The following is a 22,850-nucleotide window of genomic DNA, read 5'->3' as shown; positions in this document are numbered from 1 at the left end:
TGACACTGACTTTAATCTAAGAATATTAATATTTTTGTTGATTGTTCATGATCAATTTAAATAATTGATCACAAATAAATGTATTATAAGAGGAGGATTATTATAAGATAGAAGAGTAGCCTATACACATTAGGCTTTATATTTTAATTTGACATGTTTTTATAATATTATCTTTTACAGGGTATATTCTATGACTAATTTTGAAAGTTACCTCTATTTTATTAGTTTAGGATGTGTTATATTTATTCCATTTCTATAGGCTACATTATAGGCTATATTTAATGTTCCGATAAACGACACTAGGGGGAGTAGTAAATTCTAATCTAGACTGTAAAAAATTCTAATCTGTAAATGGAGCTATGTTTTTGCTATAGCAAAGATATAGGCTTGGATTCATCTCATAATTATGACTCGTCACAGAAACACAATTTATTCCTTAATGAGTAAAACTTTAGCACCAAAACTGAATGCAACTTTAATGCTCTCTGCGTCGAATAACAATGTCCAAAAGCATTACAGAAACAGTCCTCCTCTTATATCCTCCTGGACCCAGGAAAAACAAAGTCTTTTGAATTTTGTATTTTTTTCATGCCATTACATTGTTTAGAGCATAAGAAACAAATGGAAAATGTTTATGCATATGTTAGATATGTCCTCGTAAGTGGACACTGGGACTCGGTTGTTTAAAAAATAAAATATGTATAGGAATTAAAAAAAAAAAAAAGATTATATATATATATATATATATATATATATATATATATATATATATATATATATATATATATATATATATATATATATATATATATATATAATTCACCAATCAATGTTTAGGTTTCAGGATTTTTTTTAAAACCAAACTTTGTTTAAAGATAATTCTCAACTATGTTATTAAAGATATAACGGAATGAATTGATATACCATTTTACTTTATGCAATATGTGGGTAAAATGGCCATACATGGGTTTTCCCATTCAATGCAATGGGTCTATACACTGGATCTTATTTGCATATCAATGTGTTCTTGGAGCAACATGTAATGAAAAAAGAAGCAACATTTTTCATGTATAATCATATATAATATCTAATATTTTATAGGAACATTGATATGTAATTTCTTTCCCTATTCACTTGTGTCTCCCAAAATGCCTGCAAGCTGTAAGTCCCGGTGTCCTGAGGACATGTATGAAATCAATGCCCTGTTTCGTAACAGAAAGTCATATTTTGATTAGAAACCCTATAACATTTTCCTGAGATTTATAACAAACGATTTGAAAATTAGTCAGATTTAAATGATAATTACAAAATATTATCATATTTCCATAAGTGTTAAACATTAATGTCAGCTGTTTTTAAAGACCAAGGAGAAGTTGTTGTCCTGGTGAAACCTCAAAACATCTTTCCGAAAAGCCCTGAATGTGCTCTTTATATGACATCCAGACTTAAAACTGAGACGTGTATGATTCACTAAAACATATTGTATAGAAATTCACTAAAACATATTGTCCTCGTACGAGGACAGTGGCACCCAGGAGGTTAAAATAAATGTATTTGTGATCAATTAATTACATTCATCATGAGCAATCTAAAAAATGTGATTAATAAATATGCTTAAATCATATATGGTATTAAACCTGAAAACCTGTATACAACCTATTTTCACAAAAGAAAAAAGCTGCAGTCTTTGTTGAATGCCATTCTTTATTGCAGTATTAACATCAGCAAACCGGCTTTTTCAATATCGCACACACCGCTTCAACACTGCACGAGTGGCGAGCACTTTCCGTGAAAAGGGCACAAAAACAGGCGTAAAGTTGATCAAATGGAGTGCTCAACCTTCAGAAAAACCTCAAGATGTCAAACTGAATATATTATTTATACTATAATTTTGTTTTTGTTCTTTTAAATCACCATTTCAAGGGGACTATACCCTAGTGAAAAAAACCTGTACCAAAACAATTATTTCATATAAGTACTACAAATCCATTAACATATTTACTGACATATCGCTTGCGACCTACTGATATCAATAACTTTATTTGGATTACTACTTTATTGCACAATGCACATTTCTTAAAATTAAGCCTAAAATGTGTTTTCATGTCACTATTAAGTAAGAATAGTGTGATCACTGTATAATATCAGTCTTTAAATGCAAGATATTTAAAGTTTACCTGAAGTATACTTGTAATAGTTCCATTTTAGCACAATCAAATATACTGCAGTATATCTTTAGTTGGTCCTCAGCACTACTTCCGGATAACTAAAGTGCATTAAAGGGATAGTTCACCCAAAAATGAAAATTAGCCCATGATTTACTCACCCTCAAGTCATCCTGGGTGTATATGACATTCTTCTTTCAGACGAATACAATTGGTTATATAAAAAATGTACTGGCTCTTCAAAGCTTTATAATGGCAGTGAATTGTTGGGTCATTTTTGAAGTCTACAAAAGTGCATCTATCCATCATATAACTGCTCCACACGGCTCCAGGGGGATAATAAAGGCCTTCTGACGCGAAGTGGTGCATTTGTGTAAGAAAAATATCCAAATTTAAAACTTTATAGACTAAAATAACAAGCTTTCGGCGGTCAGAGGTACGCAAATGAAAGAGTAAAAAGTTACATGCGTATTGATGAACGCAGAAGCACAGAGGATAGAGCAAAACAAAACACCGGTCATGAATTAGAGTCTAAAACGAGAATTTTTAAAGAGATTTTAGTTATTTTAGTCTATTTAGTCTGCAGTTATTTTAGTCTATAAAGTTTTAAATATGTATATTTTTCTTACACAAACGCGCCACTTCGCTTCAGAAGGCCTTTATTAACCCCCGGAGCCGTGTGGAGCAGTTATATGATGGATAGATGCACTTTTATGGACTTCAAAAATGACCCAACAATTCACTGCCATTATAAAGCTTGGATTAGCCAGGACTTTTTTACTATAACTCCGATTGTATTCGTCTGAAAGAAGAATGTCATATACACCTAGGATGACTTGAGGGTGAGTAAATCATGGGCTAATTTTCATTTTTGGGTGAACTATCCCTTTAAGTACAAAAATGAATTGTTCCGATTTAGCAGACTTTAAGTATATCAATTTAGTATCCCAAAAGTATAATTGCAGGGTATTTATATTAAGTACATACATATGTAAATGTATTTGTAGTGCATAAAATAAATGGATTTCAAATACATTTTAGTACATTTATTTTTCACTAGGGTATATTCAGTGCGTTTAAAGGTACTCGTGTGGTAATTTTATGGCATTTAACAATTTATCTAAAATATAAGTCCCCATTCCACAGATGATTTCTACCCTTACTGCTATACAAAAAGTAACGTGATCCCAATTTGCACCCTATTTGTGGAAACCTCTGATTAATGTTCACACACTTGTTACCCATGATTTGTTTCACAGTATAAAATTCATATAAATGTTCACAGTTACAACACCCAAATGTTTTAAATGTGTGCCACAGAATGTAAAGTTTGAGTAAAGATGTGATACCAGGACGATACCAGTTTTTCTGAAATAATAAGAATCAAATTATGACAAAAAAATCATATAAAATAAGCATATTGTTACTTAATTTGATCTTCATGCACTTTTTTAAATTGTTGTGCAACTTTTAGCCTAGGGTTTCTGGAAAAAAAAACATACAGAGCGCTTGATTTCTGTTTGTCAAGATTCAACAGAACAATAATGACCTGCTCGACCATACAGATTCTCCAGTTCATAACCGTCCGCATAAAATCCAAACGTACATCAGCTGGTTTGATAACAAGGCTATATTGTGTTGAAATTCAGCTCAAGATTAGTTTCTAGTAAAACTCGGCTTTGGTAGTGAAAGTTTCTGTGGTGTATGAATTGTTCTAAGGGTTTTTAAATAGAAGAAGTAGAGTCTCTTTTTATCTGATCATAAAGTCAGTAAAGTAACAACACCCAGTTTTATGAGTGATCAGCCATTCTGTCAATGGCATTAATGTCAAATTATGATCCCATCTACAGCTACATTTCACTGAAATAAAACTGTACGGATTAAACATTATCCCTGGACCCAAAAACATACTAAAAAAATCTACAAGTTTCCACCAGACGGATATTAGAAGCATATTCAGCTGAAATCAACATCATAGAACATGCAGACTTGTTAAAAGTACGCCTGCTCTGCCCATATACATCTATATCAATATTTAAGCCTACTGTACATAATAACAGATCACTGACCAATCAGGTACAGTGCTTTTGTTTCCTATTACTCCCTTCCTATCATATTCTGTGATGACCTAACTGAATACAAGCCATACAGAACGCATTACGGTATATGAAACTATAATGAATATTAAATCCGTTTTGTTTTACGCCCCTGATCAATCTATTTGAATTCTACTTGATTATTGTAATACTTCAAAAGTAGTGTTTGATCAGTTTTCTGGCCATGTTATCTTACAGGTCAGATCCATAGTGCAACCTGGTGTGGAGCAACAACACCTAGTATTAGCTCTGGCAGGCACAGGTGAATGCTGTGTTTCAATGCAAGCGGTCCATTGTATTTTAGTATCCAAACGCACGGCTCAATGAGCACGCCCAGGCTGGCCAATGTCCACGGTGATGTTGATGAAGAGTTGTGATCTGTCGACAGACAGAACCTTGTAGGAACAGGAATTCAAACCATCCTTCTTCCACATCTGTTGAGTACGGCCCAACAATTGCATCCTGTGTTGGGCAAAGTGAAAGCAAAGTGTCTAATGCCGCACTGAAAATACGCATCTCTTCAGTAGTCAAGTCAAATTTAATTTATATAGCACATTTAAAAGCAACAAAGTGCTGTACAATAAGACAAAGTGCATATAAAAGAAAGCATAAAAAGAAACGAGGCAGATACACAATATACATTTTTTTGACCCGATACAATCTAAGATAATAAATAATATAAAATCTACCAATATCGATCTAATCAAAAGCCAGAGAGAACGGATGATTTAAAGCTGGCTAATGAAGGAGCAGACCTCACATTGAAGGGCAGACTGTTCCAGGGTTTAGGTGCTGCGACCACCCTAAGTTTTACAGCCAAAACGTGGGACAGTTAAAAGAAGCTGATTACACGACCTGAGAGTTCTTTGGGGAGTGTAAGGAATCAGAAGGTCACTAATGTATTTTGGTGCAACACCAGATAGTCTCTTGTACACAAATACTGCAACTTTAAAATCGATTCTGAACTTAAAGGGATAGTTCACCCAAAAATGAAAATTAGCCCATAACTTACTCACCCTCAAGTCATCTTAGGTGTATATGACATTCTTCTTTCACACAAATAAAATCTGAGTTATATTACAAAAGTCCTGGCTAATCCAAGCATTAGAATTTGATTCATAGTTGCTCTGTTTTTGAAGTCCCTAAGAAGTGCATCTGTCCATCAAATAACTGCTCCACGCGGCTCCGGGGTGTTAATAAAGGCCTTCTGAAGCGAATCGACGCATTTGTGTAAGAAAAATATCCATATTTAAAACTTTATCAAGTAAACTTTCGGCCCACCGCCTTCCATTGAAAAGTGTTGAATGTTGAAAGTGAAACTCAAGATGCGTACGTGACGTCATGACGAGCGGACCTGGTCGCGTTAGTCTTTTGATCGGCAGGGGAACTTTCAACAATTTTTCCATAAATTGAACAGGGAAGGCGGTGGGCCGAAAGTTTACTTGATAAAGTTTTAAATATGGATATTTTTCTTACACAAACGCATCGATTCGCTTCAGAAGGCCTTTATTAACACCCCAGAGCCGCGTGGAGCAGTTCACGAGTTCACACTTACATCAAATTAAATGGAGTAAAGATTATGCGTATTTGGCGTGCTGTCCGTGGGAGGGCTCGGAATTTTGGCCCGAACCCAGAGTATCCCCCCCGTGATAGGATTGGTCTAGAACTAGACTTTATTGCATTATGAATTGAGTTGACGTCTAATAGGTTTTTATTCAATCAAAGTGAGGAGATGGGGTGGTGGAGGGATGCTAAGAAACGAAAGGAAGGTGAGTCAGCTGTATATAAACACTCCTCCTGTTGTTGATTGAATTGATTAGTTTAGTATGCTCCACTCGTGTTTAATTAGGTTTTAATTATCTGGACGTGCTCCACTTGGGTTTGATTAGGTTACATTATCTGGCGTACTCCATTATTTAGATAGGTTTAATTATCTGGACATGCCCCTCCCGAAATTAGTTACTAAAACTTCACTTATTTGATGGATAGATGCACTTTTTATGGACTTCAAAAACAGAGCAACTATGAATCCAATTCTAATGCTTGGATTTGCCTGGACTTTTGTAATATAACTCCGATTTTATTCGTCTGAAAGAATAATGTCATATACACCTAGGATGACTTGAGGGTGAGTAAATTATGGGCTAATTTTCATTTTTGGGTGAACTAACCCTTTAATGGGAAGCCAATGTAAGGTCGCTAAAATGGGAGAGATGTGATCTCTCTTTTTTCGTGCCGGTAAAAGGTCTCGCTGCAGCATTTTGCACAATATGCAGGCGGGAGATAGTAGTTTGAGGCAGGCCACAGTACAGAGAATTACAGCAGTCCAGATGTGATGTTATGAAGGCGTGGATTACGGTCTCTAAGTCATTTGGAGACAAAAACTGTTTTAATTTCGCAAATGATCTGAAATGAAAGAAACTGCCCTTTACCACTGAACTGATTTGTTTTTCAAAGTTTAGGTGACGAATCGAATGTAACCCCCAGATTCCTTACATTAGGTTGAAAAGTAGCTATGTTTCCATCGAAAGTTTTGATTTGACTTTGAATATTACATTAAACAATAGCGTTTTCATTCCATGTGTTCAATCATCACTTTCTGCGAAACTGGCGTTTCTGTGATGAAAATGGAAGCTGCTGCAATTGAGTAAGGGTGTCGAAATTAATCGTTCCTTCGATGCAGACGAGGACGATTTGGTATCGGTTCAGTAATAGACCATAACCAATTATAATGTACTGATTCTTTTCTGACGTCATTTGTCACGTACGTGCTTTGTCGAGGTAGCATACAATGGCAGAGGGAGGCGATACTCGAGTGCGAGTAATTCAAATGCTCCAACTACTTTAAAAGGTGGCATCTGGACACATTTAGGCTTTTATGAACAACCTGGTAAGCACAACCTGGAGAACACACGCGCTGTGTGTACATCAAAGCTATCTGATTTATCAAAACGATTTCATTTACATTTGGTCACATAAATGTATCTCCGCAAAACGGATATAAATCCGATCTCCAATTCCCGCACTATATGCAGATTTATTGGAGTCCACGTCACCGAAAACAACAGATATGAGCTGCACTTTATTGATCATCAGCTAATTTTTTGCATTGTTGCGAGGAGTAAAATTGACTTGTGGTTTTAACAACCAGACGCATTTAGACTTTAGTTTTGACTGTAATGAGCCCAGACCACCTCCTGAAGTGGATTTTAGTATTTTGTGCATTTGTTCTAAATGCTCCTGTTGTCTTCTGTGCCCGGACTTGGAAGCATGTTTTCTTTGAGCAGGTAAAATTAAAGCTTCAGTTCATATAACTGACATCGTGAAATCGAATTGAACCGATATATTCTATTTACACTATGTTAAAATAACAATGAGCGTAATAGTTAGATTATACTTATAAATTGTGGCAGATACTATTTGCACCTCAGTGTTGTTGTACATTAAACGGTATACAATAATAACAGAGTAAATTATTATATTTACTAAAATTATTAAAGGGTTAGTTCACCCAAAAATGAAAATTAGCCCATGATTTACTCACCCTCAAGTCATCCTAGGTGTATATGACATTCTTCTTTCACACGGAGTTCTATTTAAAAAGGCCAGGCTAATCCAAGCTTTATAATGGCAGTGAATTGTTGCCTCGTTTATGAAGTCCATAAAAGTGCATCTATCCATCATATACCTGCTCCACACGGCTCCGAGGGGTTAATAAAGGCCTTCTGAAGCGAAGTGGCGCGTTTGTGTAAGAAAAATATCCAAATTTAAAACTTTATAGACTAAAATAACTAGCCTCCGGCGGATTGCCGTACGCATCGATTTACGGGCGAAAGAGTAACCCTTGACGCATTCGTATTGACGAACGCGGAAGCGCAGAGGATAGAGCAAAACAAAACACAGGTCATGAATTAGAGTCTAAAACGAGAATTTTTAAAGAGAAATGGCGGAGGATTTCAATATAAGAGAAGAGGGGCTTGAGTTTGTTGTCCAGCACTATCTGCGAGAGGCGACAAAGCTTGCGATGCTTTCCGCCGGAAGTTAGTTATTTTAGTCTATAAAGTTTAAAATATGGATATTTTTCTTACACAAATGCGCCACTTCGCTTCAGAAGGCCTTTATTAACCCCCCGGAGCCGTGTAATAATTTAAGAATGAACGTTCTCAAAAGGTCTCTTGCAAGACCAGAATAACACTCAAATATTGCAACATTTATTTCTCATTCACTCTTAAACTGACCTGTCTTTATTGATTTGATTGCCGCTGTCTCTCTTGTGAAAGACCATGGTGTAGCGCGCCACTTCAGCAGGCGGCCGCCTTATTGTCATTTTCTGCAGTTGCACCCTGAAAAACATGGTTCTATTAAAATCATCAACAATGAGAAGAATATAGCAGTGTTCAGAGATACCACGGCAGTGAACATATCCCTTCACTCAAACACACATTCCTCTTCATACAGCATGACGTACAAAACAGCTTTTTTAGCACACTATCTGGCCACAGAGCAAGAGAACTCAAAAGAACTACATGCACCTGCATTTTTCTAAATGTTTTTGCAACGTGCAGATTTCATTGCAACTTGCATTTTGGTAATTTTGTCTACTTTAGGAAAAAACTAGTTGTGTAGTACTTGTGCACATCCTTCCAAGTTGGTCTTACCTTATTCTCAGGTCATCGTCCTCTCCACCCCAGCCCCAGTAGGTGTTTGGGAAGCCATTCACCTTGTGGAACTGCTCCATCGTCATGGCCGAAACCCCCCCAAAGTAACCTTTGTATCTGAGTCTGGGAAGTCAGTGGGAAAAAGTGATGAATGTCTTTTAAATATTAAACATGAACTATAGCATGTCATTTTACAAAACAACTCTAACATTATGTTCGATGTAGCTGAATACTAGTGGAGAAGGGAAAATGTCAAGTTGCGTCAAGGTGATTAAAGAAGTTTTACTACCATATTTTGCAAAACAGGGGACAGCATCTCTGAGATGCTTAATACAACCTACCAGCAAACTACCTTAAAAACTGTCTGCATGTGTACCTGGCAGATCTCGCTAGAGAAATAAATACCTGAGGCCGGTTGCATAAACTGCTAGGACGAGTCTTACAAGTTAGTCATCACATTTTTTTCCCGTTAAGACTGTTCATAACTTTTTAAAGTCATAAAAATGTAGATTGGTCTAATTTAATACCAAAACGTAAGACTGATTTCCCCTTGATTAAAAGCACAATATGTACGATTTTTGGATTAAAATATCCAAAAACCACTAGAACAGTGTTATATATTTTGTTGACTTGTGTACTTATATTATCCCAAATGTTTCCAAGAATGTTGAAATTCAGAGAAATAAGCAATTTTAACCAGGACATTTTGTCTGTGTGTCGCCTATCAATGACATCATACCCACGTTACCCTTGATTTCCAGTTTTATTTTGTAGAAACAATGGAAACACCTAAGACGCTTTAATATATGATGTGTTTCATTAGACAAGAGATCAACTGTTTGGAGACATTCATCAGTTGCACTTAGTCTTATTGTTTAATTCTCGCTTTCCATGCCTAATATCGATCTAGCTCACTGCACTGTGAAGTAGCATTATAACATCACTTTCAACACACTCAAATGTATCTAATATGATGAAACAGAGCTGTGTTACCCCACACACACATGAGCGGAAGAACTGGAAGCTCTTGTCTGCCGCATAATAAAAGCTTCACTGCTCTTGTGTGTCTGGCTTGTCTCTGCCTCGTTCCGCTCCAGCAGCTTTCACATGGTTTCTGCAGGTTTCACCAAGTCAAATTTAAGACTTTTTAAGACCTTTTTAAGACCATTATGAATGGAATTTAAGACCTATATCGCGCAATAAACATTTTTACAAAGGAAATGCAGAATCACAAAATTACTCACAGAGCAAATTAATTTATTCAAATTGAACAAAGTATCAGTAAGCTTGTATTTCCCCACAGCTCGATTCCACCAGAATTTCACAATATATATATAAATATGTTTTTTGGCTAATTTGTTTGAGAAAAATTACTTCGGTGGTCAAATTTTGTGGTGGTAATTTCCAGAAATGTACGTCTTTTTTTTTTTTTTCATAATTAGGATGCCACATTTACCATATTATGTTAGATTCACAATAGTTACACACGACAATAATACAAACAATATGCATAAATATTGTTTGGTATTTTACAAAAAAAAAAAAAGGCTAGGCCAGTGGTGTGCTATCTAGCTTTAATAACACGATCGCTTATAGGGTGGGAAATATGACCAAAAATCGTACAAGTAGGCCTAAACCACACCAATAAGCAACTGCTTAATAAGTTCTCAAGTAATTAAGTAATCAAGTAAACAGTAAGTAATAAAATAAAAACTTTAAATGGTTGTTGTTGTTGTTTGTTTAACATTAACGACGCAGAAAGGAGCGGGTATGGGATTTATTATGCTACTTTCACTTTAGGACCTACAGTAATGTGCAGATCCAATACTGACACACGTCCCAAACTTGTTTACTCAAGACATAACTGCCAATATGGACATAGGCAGTCATAATTATGTGTGTATTTGATCGTTCAAGGGCAATAAGCCTAGAAATAGGACATATTTCTGTATACTCGCGCGAGCGAGTTTTTATTTGGTCATTCATCCACCTTGCGCAATCGCTTCGCCTGGTCCTTGTCACTTATGCGAGACAGCAGGTGAGAAAGATTCACCTTTGCTGTTAGCTGAAGTATAAAATCCGTTACAATCCGAAAGAGACTCGCGCCAATAACACGAAAGCTGATTGGCTTCAATATAAGACGCATGTTGGTCTCACTTGTAGTCGTAATACAGCGAATTACACTTGGACTAGAGAAAGAAAGAACTACAACACCAGAATAAACACACGCACACACACACACACACACACTGCGGGAGCATTTCAATGAGCAATAGAGGTAGAAAAGTAAGACCTGTTTAAAATGATTTAAGACCTAGAACTAAATACTTCAGCTAATTTAAGACTTTTTAAGGCTTTTTAAGACCCCGTGGAAACCCGGTTTCAGCCCCACCCTGCTTCATACTACAGTAACTTTAATAAATCTTTAATACATTAGCTCATCCATGAATGTGATTTCTGCCTGAGTCCCGTTGGATTATTTTCCAGCGGCTGTAGAGGTGAAGACAACAACTCCCATGATTCCGCATCATCAAGCTACACCTTTGTTTTGAATAAGCGACCTCTAGCTGCGAAAATGACATATTGTGCCTTTAACCGCTAGTTGGTCATACTAGTACTTAAGACACAGTCTTAACATAATGGATATGTTTATGCAACTTACCGCTGGTCTTAAAAAAAAGAAGCAATCCCTAGTTATCGGGGGAAAACCAAAGTGGTATAACTTAACAGTTCACAGTAAACATTATTTAAGCGTCTTTCATTAAAAAAAAAAAAAAAAAATCATAAAACAAATACAATGTTTGGGCTTGTTTGTTTATAATCTAACAAATTGTAATTGTAATGCTATGAATTGTATTTGTTATTTATTTAAATTATAAATAAGCTCCTACTAGCAGACTAAATCGTGTATATACAGTGAGGAAAATAAGTATTTGAACACCCTGCTATTTTGCAAGTTCTCCCACTTAGAAATCATGGAGGGGTCTGAAATTGTCATGGTAGGTGCATGTCCACTGTGAGAGACATAATCTAAAAAAAAAATCCAGAAATCACAATGTATGATTTTTTAACTATTTATTTGTATGATACAGCTGCAAATAAGTATTTGAACACCTGTCTATCAGCTAGAATTCTGACCCTCAAAGACCTGTTAGTCTGCCTTTAAAATGTCCACCTCCACTCCATTTATTATCCTAAATTAGATGCACCTGTTTGAGGTCGTTAGCTGCATAAAGACACCTGTCCACCCCATACAATCAGTAAGAAACCAACTACTAACATGGCCAAGACCAAAGAGCTGTCTAAAGACACTAGAGACAAAATTGTACACCTCCACAAGGCTGGAAAGGGCTACTGGGAAATTGCCAAGCAGCTTGGTGAAAAAAGGTCCACTGTTGGAGCAATCATTAGAAAATGGAGCTAAACATGACTGTCAATCTCCCTCGGACTGGGGCTCCATGCAAGATCTCACCTCGTGAGGTCTCAATGATCCTAAGAAAGGTGAGAAATCAGCCCAGAACTACACGGAGGAGCTGATCAATGACCTGAAAAGAGCTGGGACCACCGTTTCCAAGGTTACTGTTGGTAATACACTAAGACGTCATGGTTTGAAATCATGCATGGCACGGAAGGTTCCCCTGCTTAAACCAGCACATGTCCAGGCCCGTCTTAAAGGGGTCATAGAATGGTACATGCACTTTTACAAGTTGATTATACGGAAATGTGTGTTGGCAGTGCCTGTACACAACCATCCTATAATGATAAAAATACATCCAGTGTTTTTTTTTAATCTCCTTATATATTTTCCCCTGTCTCAAATCGAGCCGTCTGATCGTGTGACGTTACACGGTGTACGCCCCTCCTAAGATTGTTGATTGACAGCAGCGTTTCAACACAGACCCGCCCTGAGCGAGCTGTCATCAGTCCGCCATTGTTGATACGCTGCAGCAGAATGGCGTCTAAGCGATTGTGGTGTTGTGTTGTTGGGTGTAATAACGAACACAGCAGTCATTTTGATGTTCCTAAATCCGAACCGCTGAAGACCCAGTTGCTGCTGAGTTTTGTTTTAGAAGGGAATATTCTCCCCGATCAACGTCAATGTTTGCGCAAATCATTTCTCAGCAGACTGCTTTATAAACGAGGGTCAGTATAAAGCAGGTTTTGCTAATAAGCTGCTCTTGAAAAAAGGATCGTGTTCCTGCTGCACCTCCAGAAGATGTGAGTGTAACGTTTTATTAACCTTTATATTAATCTTTGCAAATCGCTTGCACGCTTCACGATGAATGAGGTTAAAGTTTACAGGGTAAGTTACATTACGGCATGCTTTCTGTGTATGACGCTCTCAATATAATTCATAATCCCACGTTTATAATGAACAACGCGTTATGTTTGTTATTACAAACTGTGTACTCGGGTGATAAAGTTAACGTGGTAACACTACTCTAAGCTTACTTTTGTACATGGTTTATAACGGTGTCTGTTACTGATTAAGAAGTAATGTAAAAAAAAAATCTTATAACATAACATCAATCTGTCAATGAACTAACACATCAGTAAACACATAGCAACTACGCTACTCTGCCAGTACAAAGATAGATCAAAGTGACATGACGTTAACCAACCATTCAGAAACGTCCTGTTCGAACTTCGATGGGTTCGTCATCTGTTCCTGGTCCGACTCCGGTTCAAAATGATAAGGTTGCTCAGATGTGTCCTCAGAGACTCCCGTTGCCATTATTTCTCGAAAATATACCCTCAAATGTTGTCAAGGCAACACTCCACGTGTGTTGTGTCGGGTCGAACCGAATGCCCCACAGAGCAGAGGGGGCGGGGTGAGCAAAGCTCATTATCATTTAAAGTCACATACACTGAAATGACTTGCTGAAAACTGAGCTGGTTTTGACCAGGTAAATTGAGTGTTTTCTTACAATACTAATGAGAATTTTTAATTAAAGTATATTACAAACTTTTCATTTAGACACTAAAGAATCATATTAACTTGTACAAAAATGTCATTCTATGACCCCTTTAAGTTTGCCAATGACCATTTGGATGATCCAGAGGAGTCATGGGAGAAAGTCATGAGGTCAGATGAGACCAAAATATAACTTTTTGGTCATAATTCCACTAAACGTGTTTGGAGGAAGAAGAATGAGGAGTACCATCCCAAGAACACCATCCCTACCGTGAAGCATGGGGGTGGTAGCATCATGCTTTGGGGGTGTTTTTCTGCACATGGGACGGGGCGACTGCACTGTATTAAGGAGAGGATGACCGGGGCCATGTATTGCGAGATTTTGGGGAACAACCTCCTTCCCTCAGTTAGAGCATTGAAGATGGGTCGAGGCTGGGTCTTCCAACATGACAACGACCCGAAGCACACAGCCAGGATAACCAAGGAGTGGCTCTGTAAGAAGCATATCAAGGTTCTGGCGTGGCCTAGCCAGTCTCCAGACCTAAACCCAATAGAGAATCTTTGGAGGGAGCTCAAACTCCGTGTCTCTCAGCGACAGGCCAGAAACCTGACTGATCTAGAGAAGATCTGTGTGGAGGAGTGGGCCAAAATCCCTCCTGCAGTGTGTGCAAACCTGGTGAAAAACTACAGGAAACGTTTGACCTCTGTAATTGCAAACAAAGGCTACTGTACCAAATATTAACATTGATTTTCTCAGGTGTTCAAATACTTATTTGCAGCTGTATCATACAAATAAATGGTTAAAAAATCATACATTGTGATTTCTGGATTTTTTTTTTAGATTATGTCTCTCACAGTGGACATGCACCTACGATGACAATTTCAGACCCCTCCATGATTTCTAAGTGGGAGAACTTGCAAAATATCAAGTATTCAATATTCAAATACTTATTTTCCTCACTGTATATATGAAGACTTCAGATGCAAAAGCCTTTAAGTCCTTCTCATGTTTTTCTTTAAAATTTGCATTTTTGTCAGGCTCCTATCTATAGGTTTCTACCTAAGTACAACAAGGCAAAAAAATTAAGGAAGCATTGGGTCTTATTTCCATAATTTTCGGCAAAATTTTTTAACTTGAGTGGAGGACAAGCAATATTAGCTCATCAAATTCCATAATTATGAGCCCAAACAAATGAACGTGTTCAACTGTCCTGCCTCTGCATTACAGTTCATTAGATTAAAGTAAGCAGGAATGGACAAGCCAATTCTGTACAAGTGTTCTGAAGGAAAGAAAATTGCAAAAATCTATAAAAATCCCAGTGAAATCCAGGTGGCAACACGTGCCAAAGACCTTTACACAGAACTTTAGGTAAAATCTGTATAATGTGTACAGAACTAAACTGAACGACTACTGTTAATGCAAAGACGTCACACTTTTGGGCGCTCATTACATAACTTGACCAAATCAGAAATGTTAACACTTCTCTGTCTCTCCATGTAGTTTTTGTCCACCAGCCCTGTGGTCTGTAATGCACATTTACTTTCCGCATGGAAAAGTACAAGTAAACTTGTTTTGAAAACTGCTAATCACACTACTGAAATAACGTTGTTAAACTAGTATTGTTTCCACTTCTGTGCCTTTAGTGTATCAGAGAGGCAGTATTTCTAACTGATTATAGTGTTGTATTTCTAATCCAAATGTTGTTGGCTCAAATCCCAGAATGTTCTGTAATTTTCTCTGTAATGTGTTGTGTTAAATGAAGACACTACTCACTTGTACCCAGTGGAATTCCTCCCCACTACTAAGTGCTTAGGCTGTTCCCCACACATGTATAAGTTATGATCATTCTCAGGAACCAGATCAACATCATGGAAGATGAAACAGTCCCAGCTCTGGTCTTTCAGAGCCTCGAGGTAGCCAACATTTAATAACTTTGCCCTGTTAAATGTTGCATCTCCAGCCTGTAAGACAAACAGACACATACATTATACACACACAGTTTTTAGACGTGTGCAAATCTTGTGTTGCAACTTCCTTTATATCACCAGGTCTTTACCAATACTCATATTTCATGACTTAAAAGGACCAACACAAAGCCAGTTAGGACTGTTTAATCTAATTGCAATTATTGTGCACTTTAAAATTACAAACACGTATCTCCATTTCGAATTTTTACGGAAATGCTATATGGTCATTTGGTTGCACTTTATTTTACAGTACGTACACTTAAGTGTATTTACAGTGTACTTACCTAAGAAAGTACTGGGTAATATAAGGTAACTACATGGGTTAAGGTTAGGATTAGGGGTAGGTTCAGGGTTAGTACCTAGTTGTTACCCAGTTATTGCAATTACTATAATAAGTACATAGTATGGGGAAAAGAACTGGAAAATAAAGTGCTAATTTATTTTTATATGTCATTTTTTTTAGGTATATTTTGGTAATTTTGATGTTTTTCTTTCCAGTGTAGTACTGAGTTATGCGAGCACTACAAATTCTCAGACTTGGGGCCAGATTTACTAACAGCTTGCACCAGGACAAACCCTCTTTTACAGTTAAAAAAAATACTGTCAGGATTTACTAAAGACACGCAGTTAAAAATTAGCACTGAAAAGGCGTGGTCACAGTTATTTTTCCGGCTGACCTTATTTCATATGCATTTGTAAGAGTTTCCCTTTCAGACGCAAAACGTATGGGAGGAGAGTATTTAAATGAATCATGTAAGGTGATTTACTAAGGTTTGTGCTAATCAATTTACTGGTGTTTGTGCCAATATTTACCGCCCAAAAAAGCATGTCTTAAACCAGACGCTGATTTGCACTACTTTTGGTAGATTGTGTTGGTCATTATGGAAATGATCCGGCTGCGTCTGTGTGCTTTAATTTGCACGCCGTCAGTAGATCACGGGCAGAAGTTTCCACTCCCATTGCCGCTTTTTTTTATTGCGCTCTCACGCTAATTTGCCCTGTTTAGTAAATCTGGCCCTTGGTTTGCTCACACTCACACTAAAGTATAATAAAGGCTTAACACAAAGCACTTTCTAACATGTGCATAAATACTAACATTTTTGGCTTTACATCATACAATGTTTGGAATGTGCATTGACAGATGAGATGAACTGCTGACTCCATTTCTATAGAAATGACAGAAGGAAGAATATATGCTTAAAAACTCTTATCACAAATGCACAAACTTATGCGAAATGGGTTTATCCCCAGTGCACCATATACAGAGAATGCATATTTTATGTGTTTGATTATTACCTCCTGTGTTCAATATTATAAAAAGGGGTAACACTTTAGAATACTGTTCCGTCATTAATAAATATAACTACCCAGCAAGCAATTTTGCATTTGAAAGACGTCTAATAGCCGTCCAAACACAGCCCTGAAGTCTAGGTTATAGGTTAGTTGTTGGCTATAGGTTACCACGATCTTCACTACGTAAGACTGGAGAAACTGTAAGAACTGTAGGAGATGGCGACTCTCTGAGGAAACAAAGGAAATTAACATCAAAACTCACTCTTGTGCATTTAATATTCCCGTCCGAGACAACATCACTCTGATTTAATCATCAAAGAATTGCCTTAATTCACATGTCTTTCCCTTTACTACCTTTTCCCCCATCTCTCCTAAATAATTCACCCGAAATCTATATGGGTTACTGTGAACAAGCACTATACAGTATTATACATGTTTGGTATCATTTTAAATGTTTCAGTGCGACTGGTACAAAGGTCTCATTCCCACAAAAGTAAAGCAAGAGGTAACAAAGATTTTAAGAGTTTAGAGATATTTCGCTTATTGTGTGTGGGTGTGTCGTCGGCCAATTGGTCTTTGCCTCCTGTCCTCAGTGGGGTGTAAACTGCAGGTCTGGACACTTGATTTTGGTAGAAATCCATTGTTACCGCAAATCTGTGTCAGGTTAGTTAACGGACTAAAGTCCAGTTTTGAGAGGAGCATTGGGGCACGCCAACTGAGATTTTAGAGCTCCGCCTAACGTTTGGCATTAGTTCAAGTGTACTTAGACTGTGAAGGCTAATAAAGGGAATTTCCGTTTAGGGTAACAGAATGTTATTTATGTGATCCCCTGTGAAATATGTTTGCAAAACCAAATTATTTGAATAAATTACTTTTAGGTAACACTTTAGAATACGGTTCATACATTAATGAATAACTACACAGGAACAAATGAGTAACACAATATTAACATTCTAGTAACGACTATTAACTAACAAGAAACTCTGATTAACGAATTAGGAAGTAATAACACTCAGTTGAATGTGGTAGTTAATAGCACTAATAGCGAATCTTTTTGTTTCCATAGCTAAGAACTACAATATACAGGTTCATAATTAACATGTATAATGCATAATGTATAATTAATTCTAAAGTGAAGGTAATGATAACACACTAGTAATGACTCATGTGTTACTACATCCATATAAATAAATGACTTGTTATTTGGATCTGTTTTCTAAAGTGAAAAGCATAACTCTGTAGTAATGATGACTGAAATCACTGAAAACTTTTGAGGTTTCTGTAAGGATTTGGATAGTAACACTTAAGTAATAATTACTAGTGGGTTATTATAATCTTCACTTTGGAATACTAGTTACTAGGAATTCCTATAGAAGTATGTAGTAACACTTGAGTCACTACTATCGAAAACCTTACAAAAACGTCGTAAGTTTACAATGGCTTCAGTAATTATTACTACGGAATTATGTTTTTCACTTTAGAATACTGATCCAAATAATTAGTAATTCCTTCTGAAGTCATTACTAATGGGTTACTATGATCTTCACTTTAGAATTAATTATTATGCATTATTCACATTAACTATGCACCTGTGTATAGTAGTTCCTAGTAGTACTGTAGTAGTAGGTATGAAAAACATAGGGGAGAGCGGGGCAAACCTGACGTTTTGCCATACAATTATTACGTTTTTTAAATAAAATAATGGCATTTTTTAATCATTAAAAATATACCCATTTTTTTTGTTTGACAACAAACACGTCGCTAAATACAGTTAAAAAACATAATAATAATTAATAATTTCTGACCATTGACTCTGTCATTATTCACCTTTTTCTCATGGTTTCTCAATAGAATTCATAAAAGTATAGAATATAATAGCGTAGTTCTCATTGTAACGCAGTGTGACAACATGCCCCGCTTGCACAACTGGGATTTAACCCTGGCTCGTGTCTTCTACTGTTAGATCAGCATTAAAGAACGATCTCAACTGTTAAATAACAGATATAAGATCACAATAATATCAGATTTGTCTTATTTTAAATAAACACAAAAAACACAGATGAAAACTAAACTTAAGTAAGAAATGTACTTTTGCAATGGTTAAATAAATGTTCAGTGATATCTTCCAAAGATTTTTTAATTTTGGCGCAATTTTTTCCCTAAATAATGTTGATATGGCAACTAGTAAATACACTAAGTTTCGTCATCCTGCATGTGTGGAAAGTTTTAAACCATGCGTGTTACAACTAACCCTGCGTTGGGTTGTGCCCCGCTCTCCCCTAGTTATTGAGTAGCTAATAGTGAACTACCACATTCATCTAAGCACTATTACTTACTAATTCATTAATCAGTTTCTTGTTAGTTAGCTTGAGTGTTAATACTACATTACTCACTTGTCTCTGTGTAGTTATTCATTAATGATGGAACAGTATTGTAAAGTGTTATCTGACTTTAGTCAGAGTATATGATGTCAGTGACACGAAGACTAAAGTCCCGCTCACACCAATAACGATAACTATAACAATATAGCTCTAAAAATCAACCAATCTAACAATATAGTTGGAATCACTTTCAGAATGTTTTTCCAGCTAATGAATGATAATAACAATGACAGCCAATCAGAATCCATCCTGCTTTAAAGAACTTGAGCATTTAAAGCGGCAGACGACAAAACTGCAGCTTACGCTTAGAATAAACAGAACAATATCATCAGCTGATGTGGACGCTAATATATAGTTATTATTCTTCGTGTGAATGGTCCTAATGAGTTGTTATTTTAAGCAGGAAAATAATCAGAGCTTAACAGAATTACTGACAGAGCTACTGGCAAAACTGGCAAAACTAGAATTGGAATACCGGAAAAAAAATAAAGGAATTCAGGATGTATACCTTTCAAAAGATCTCAAGCTTCAGTAATCCTTTTTACTTTACCTGACCTTACATTTCCTCAAAATAAAAATTGTACAATGTAGTATATTTACATTACCATCATGAGCTGGTGTTACTTTTCTGTGTCATATCATAAAAGTGGATTGTAATACGAAAACATTTTATAACTCAAAACTTCCTCTTCAGTCCAAAAGACCATTATTGACATAAAGCTGCAAAAACAGACCGTTTTGAAATCTGTGATTATCAGACTAAACACATTATCACATAATTGCCCACATCTGCATGTCAAAAATAGTAATTCAGTAGTTAGCAATTTGGCTTACTCAGTCCCAGTGTAATAATGAGGAGGAAGAAGACAGACAATACTGTTGTTAAAGGGATAATTCACCCAAAAATGAAAATGATGTCAATAATTGTCGTTTCAAACCCGTAAGATATTTTGGATAAATCTGAGAGCTTTCTAACCCCACATAGACAGCAACACAACAACCGCTTTCAAGGCCCAGAAAGGTAGTAAAGACATCGTTAAAATATTCCACGAGACAACGAAAACCAACAAAAATAACGACTTTATTCAATAATCTCTTCTCTTTTGTGTCACTCTTGTTTGCAATTCACACAAGTACCGCAATGCATGCATGTGGTGCTCAGCCAATAGTGAGCCGGCGTTCTGCCGCAGAACCCGTCAATAGCCCGACAACATGAATAGCGTAAGAGCGTGACAGGGAAGAGATTATTGAATAATTGTTTGTTGTTTTCCGTACAAAAAGTATTCTCGTCGCTTCATAACATTAAAGGAACACTCCACTTTTTTTGAAAATAGGCTCATTTTACAAGTCCCCTAGAGTTAAATAGTTGAGCCATGGTACGGCCGCGAAGCTCCGCGACTATTACGCAGGAATGAGGAAGTAGTTCCTAGCCATATAGGTGTAGAAAATCGCAACTTTTCATTTTCAGTTTGTCTTAGCACACGATGTAACTGTAGAAGAGTCAAGTTTTAAATAGGAAAAATATTGAAAGTGTCTTTGGTCATTTTTTGAATGAGATGCTAATGGACTGTTCAGAATCAATGATGTATGCTAAGCTATGCTAAAAGTGCTACCGCCAGATACAAAGATCGGCTGAATGGATTCAAAAATGGTAAAACTCAACTATTTAACTCTAGGAGACTTGTAAAATGAGCCTATTTTCAAAAAAAGTGGAGTGTTCCTTTAAGGTTGAACCACTGGAGTCACATGGACTATTATAACGATGTCTTTACTACCTTTCTGGGCCTTGAAAGTGGTAATTGTGTTGCTGTCTATGTGGGGTCAGAAAGCTCTCGGATTTCATTAAAAATATCTTCATTTGTGTTCCGAAGATGAACGAAGACATTTCATTTTTGGGTGAACTAACCATTTAAGCTAGCCTGGCTCGGCCCTCCTACGTGCTTCCGCTCAATTTTAATTTTCCTTCAGTACGTCATCTGGGTTTGTGGTATATTTGCTGGTTTTCTCTGGCCAAATTTTAACTGGTCCAATCAGCGAACAGAGGGAGTGGCTGAGAACGATGCCGTTGATGTCGTGCGCTAGTTTGAGTTGTAGTTCAGTAATGGCGGCGGAGAAAGATGTGAGTAAAGCTATTCGGTCAGTTGTGGCAATGCTGCCGAATATCCAGACGTTAAAGCCGGAGCTAGAACAATCTTTACTGAGTTCTGTTGGTGGCCATGATTTTGTGGCTCTCCTCCCCACAGGGTTCAGGAAAAGTTTGATTTCACCATTAGTGGTGACGAAGTTGGCCACGGCGAGCAGCACATGCCATTCGTCACGACCAAACGTTAGCGATTGGTTATGGCAGATCCAGAGTGGCTCTGTGCAGATCCACTAGTTTTAAACTTCAACAGAGTTCCCGCCTTCAAGGAAGTAAATGCTTGCCAATGGAAAGTGGCCAGGCTCTCTGTACAAATGAAATGTATGAGAGTCTGGTAGGACCAGGCTACCTTTAACCCTCCTGTTACCCTAAAATCTGACCCTCAAGCCATTTAAACCTCCAGAATAAGATTTTTTTTTTTTACAAAGGTTTATGTCTCAGGTCATTAATGTCTGACAGCATATCTGGTGGGCCCTGGAACCATTTTGATGACATAAGCAGCACTATGTCTATTGTCTACCCTGTCGTTCAAGAGGAGAGCGGGACCAAAATAACGTGAACTACTAGTGGTTCTCGCAATACTATAGGTAGGGTTAGCTTAGAGCCCTAAAACACAGGGAAGTTGTTTGAATATTATATTGAATATATAAAATTATAGCACGTTATATTGACCTCAATAAAACAACCAAAATAAATATGTGTAAAATTTGGATATTTCTTATGACCGTTTTACAGACGTTAAACATTGAATGGGGTCAAATTGACACCAAAGATAATAGGAGGGTTAAACAATAGAAGGCAACAATACTTGCCAGTTCTTGTATAAAATCAATTCCAAATGGACTTTGAGGAAAGAGTTTAATATTTTTGATCATTTCAGTTGGATCTTAACAGTTTAATTGTTTAGTTAATGTGTCACAATGTACTGCAGATTTTGCAAACAGACTTATTTAAGGATGGGCCATTGTGCTAACTATAATGGACCCCACAGCAAAGCCATAGGTAAACAATGTTTTGCATTTCACATATGAAGAGGGCGTTTACACTTAAGTCTTAACGGTATTTAAAGCAAATAAATGGTCCTGTTTGAGGTTAGAGATAAGGTAGGAAATGGTCATACATTTTTTTATTATGTATTCGGTCAATGAAACCTTTACTAACATGAACCCTGAACCCACTAAAAATCATCAACAAAAGTCATTCTGGAAGCTTCTTTGGCATATCTGACTATAAA

At 36.8% G+C, this 22,850-nt stretch overlaps 1 protein-coding gene across 3 annotated transcripts in view; it reads right to left on the bottom strand.

Moving 5' to 3' along the window:
- Nucleotides 1-2,884: 2,884 nt before the first annotated feature.
- The window catches only part of b4galt4 (UDP-Gal:betaGlcNAc beta 1,4- galactosyltransferase, polypeptide 4), a 29,086-nt gene continuing 9,120 nt past the window's right edge, over nt 2,885-22,850 (bottom strand). For 2 of the 3 annotated variants that reach the window (XM_079815505.1, XM_079815506.1), the window contains 4 exons: nt 15,609-15,796; nt 8,920-9,042; nt 8,500-8,604; nt 3,072-4,723 (listed from right to left, as the gene is read on the bottom strand). In XM_079815505.1, coding sequence (XP_079671631.1) covers nt 4,582-4,723; nt 8,500-8,604; nt 8,920-9,042; nt 15,609-15,796 — 558 coding nt within the window. In that variant the 3' untranslated portion in view covers nt 3,072-4,581. Of the gene's footprint in view, nt 4,724-8,499; nt 8,605-8,919; nt 9,043-15,608; nt 15,797-22,850 lie in introns of all 3 variants that reach the window. The other variant, XM_079815507.1, reaches the window with a different exon arrangement.

Source organism: Gobio gobio (genome assembly GCF_949357685.1).
Source record: "Gobio gobio genome assembly, chromosome: 4".
Taxonomy (NCBI): Eukaryota; Metazoa; Chordata; class Actinopteri; order Cypriniformes; family Gobionidae; genus Gobio; species Gobio gobio.
The sequence above is the reverse complement of the archived record's forward strand: the minus strand, read 5'-3'. Positions and strand labels throughout refer to the sequence as shown.